Source organism: Rutidosis leptorrhynchoides, chromosome 1, assembly GCF_046630445.1.
Source record: "Rutidosis leptorrhynchoides isolate AG116_Rl617_1_P2 chromosome 1, CSIRO_AGI_Rlap_v1, whole genome shotgun sequence".
Taxonomy (NCBI): domain Eukaryota; kingdom Viridiplantae; phylum Streptophyta; class Magnoliopsida; order Asterales; family Asteraceae; genus Rutidosis; species Rutidosis leptorrhynchoides.
The window spans coordinates 708,045,206-708,046,485 of NC_092333.1; the positions used below are offsets into that span (position 1 = coordinate 708,045,206).

General features: G+C 42.0%; 1 protein-coding gene across 1 annotated transcript; it reads right to left on the minus strand.

Annotated features, from left to right (window-relative positions):
• Window positions 1-202: 202 nt before the first annotated feature.
• On the minus strand, window positions 203-1,003 carry LOC139853871 (uncharacterized). Its single transcript, XM_071843216.1, has 2 exons — window positions 330-1,003; window positions 203-218 (listed from the first exon to the last, which is right to left on the minus strand). Exons 1-2 carry the CDS (start codon window positions 1,001-1,003, stop codon window positions 203-205), a joined length of 690 nt encoding a protein of 229 aa, XP_071699317.1.
• Window positions 1,004-1,280: the final 277 nt, after the last annotated feature.

The window sequence follows — 1,280 nt, forward strand, 5'->3', positions numbered from 1 at the left end:
GCGCCGCGACATATAACGTGGTCTGGTGGTTGCCTTGACATGCCTCCTGATTCTGAAACTAGTTAATCGCCGCGCCGCGACCCTCTCTGTCGCGCCGTGACCTTTTGCACAGTCTGATTCTGACTCTGAATTTCAGGGACTGAACTTGCCTAACTCTGATTCTGATGTAAATTCTGAAATTGCATAAGTGTTAGGCTCACTTTTAGTGGCGCTTTCTGCTGCGCACATTTACTGACACTTTCAGGAACATTCTCTGATAGACTAAAATTCGGGGTGTTACACACATTATTTTGGACACAACTGTTTTGTGTCCCGAGTGCAAAGCGCACATTCCCTCATGCACTTCCCGTATGATCGATTCTGCTTGAATTGGATTAAGACACTGCAAATGAGGTCCCAGAAAAGACTTTCTGTATAGAATTTCTCTGTCTAACAAATACATTGGTGCTTTCATCTTAATATTTCTTGCTTCAATTGAATCTATCGGCAATGTACCTTTGCTTAGAAATTCTACTATTGGTGTCATCCAACTCTGCTCCTCTTCTTCAACTGCGGCTGATACACCGTCGGTCTTAATGGATTTTACTCTAACTTCTTCAACCCAAATTTCTTTCTTAAAATGGCTGAATGTTAAGGCGGCTAACTTACTAAGCGCATCCGCCTTTTTATTCAACGTTCTTGAAACCTGAGTTATTTGGAACAAATCGAAGTCCACCGCCAGCTCTTGCACTAGTTTTAAATATTTTTGCATCAATTCATCATGTGCTTCAAATATTCCATTGAATTGGTTTGCAACTAACTGCGAATCAACATATACTGACAGTTCTTTTACCTCCAGATATTTTGCTACCCGCATTCCAGATAACAATGCTTCATACTCAGCTTCATTGTTTATGACGGGGAAGCTAAATCGCAGCCCGAAGGTATATTCTTCTCCTTCTGGACTTTTTAGGACTATTCTTGCCCCTGCGCCTTCTGGACCACAAGCCCCATCTGTGTGCATTTCCCACAGCTGTTCGGGCGGAGGTGGTATTTCTTTTGATTCATGCGAGACTTCGATATCTCTGACTGTTTCAGCCAGATAATCTGCTAGGACTTGCCCTTTTACCGCACTTCTTGGTGAGAAGCTTATCTCATGCTCACCCAATTCAATAGCCCGTTTGGCCATGCGACCAGAATTTTCTGGTTTATATAGCACCTGCTCAACAAGTGTCAGCGAATGTAAACTTGCTAGAATTTATCAAGCAATTTTAAGTTTTTTTGACAATAAGTTGTTTTTT

What these genes read in the sequence shown, in the direction of transcription:
- LOC139853871 (XM_071843216.1), bottom strand. Translation starts at nt 1,003, where the DNA reads ATGCACACAGATGGGGCTTGTGGTCCAGAAGGCGCAGGGGCAAGAATA.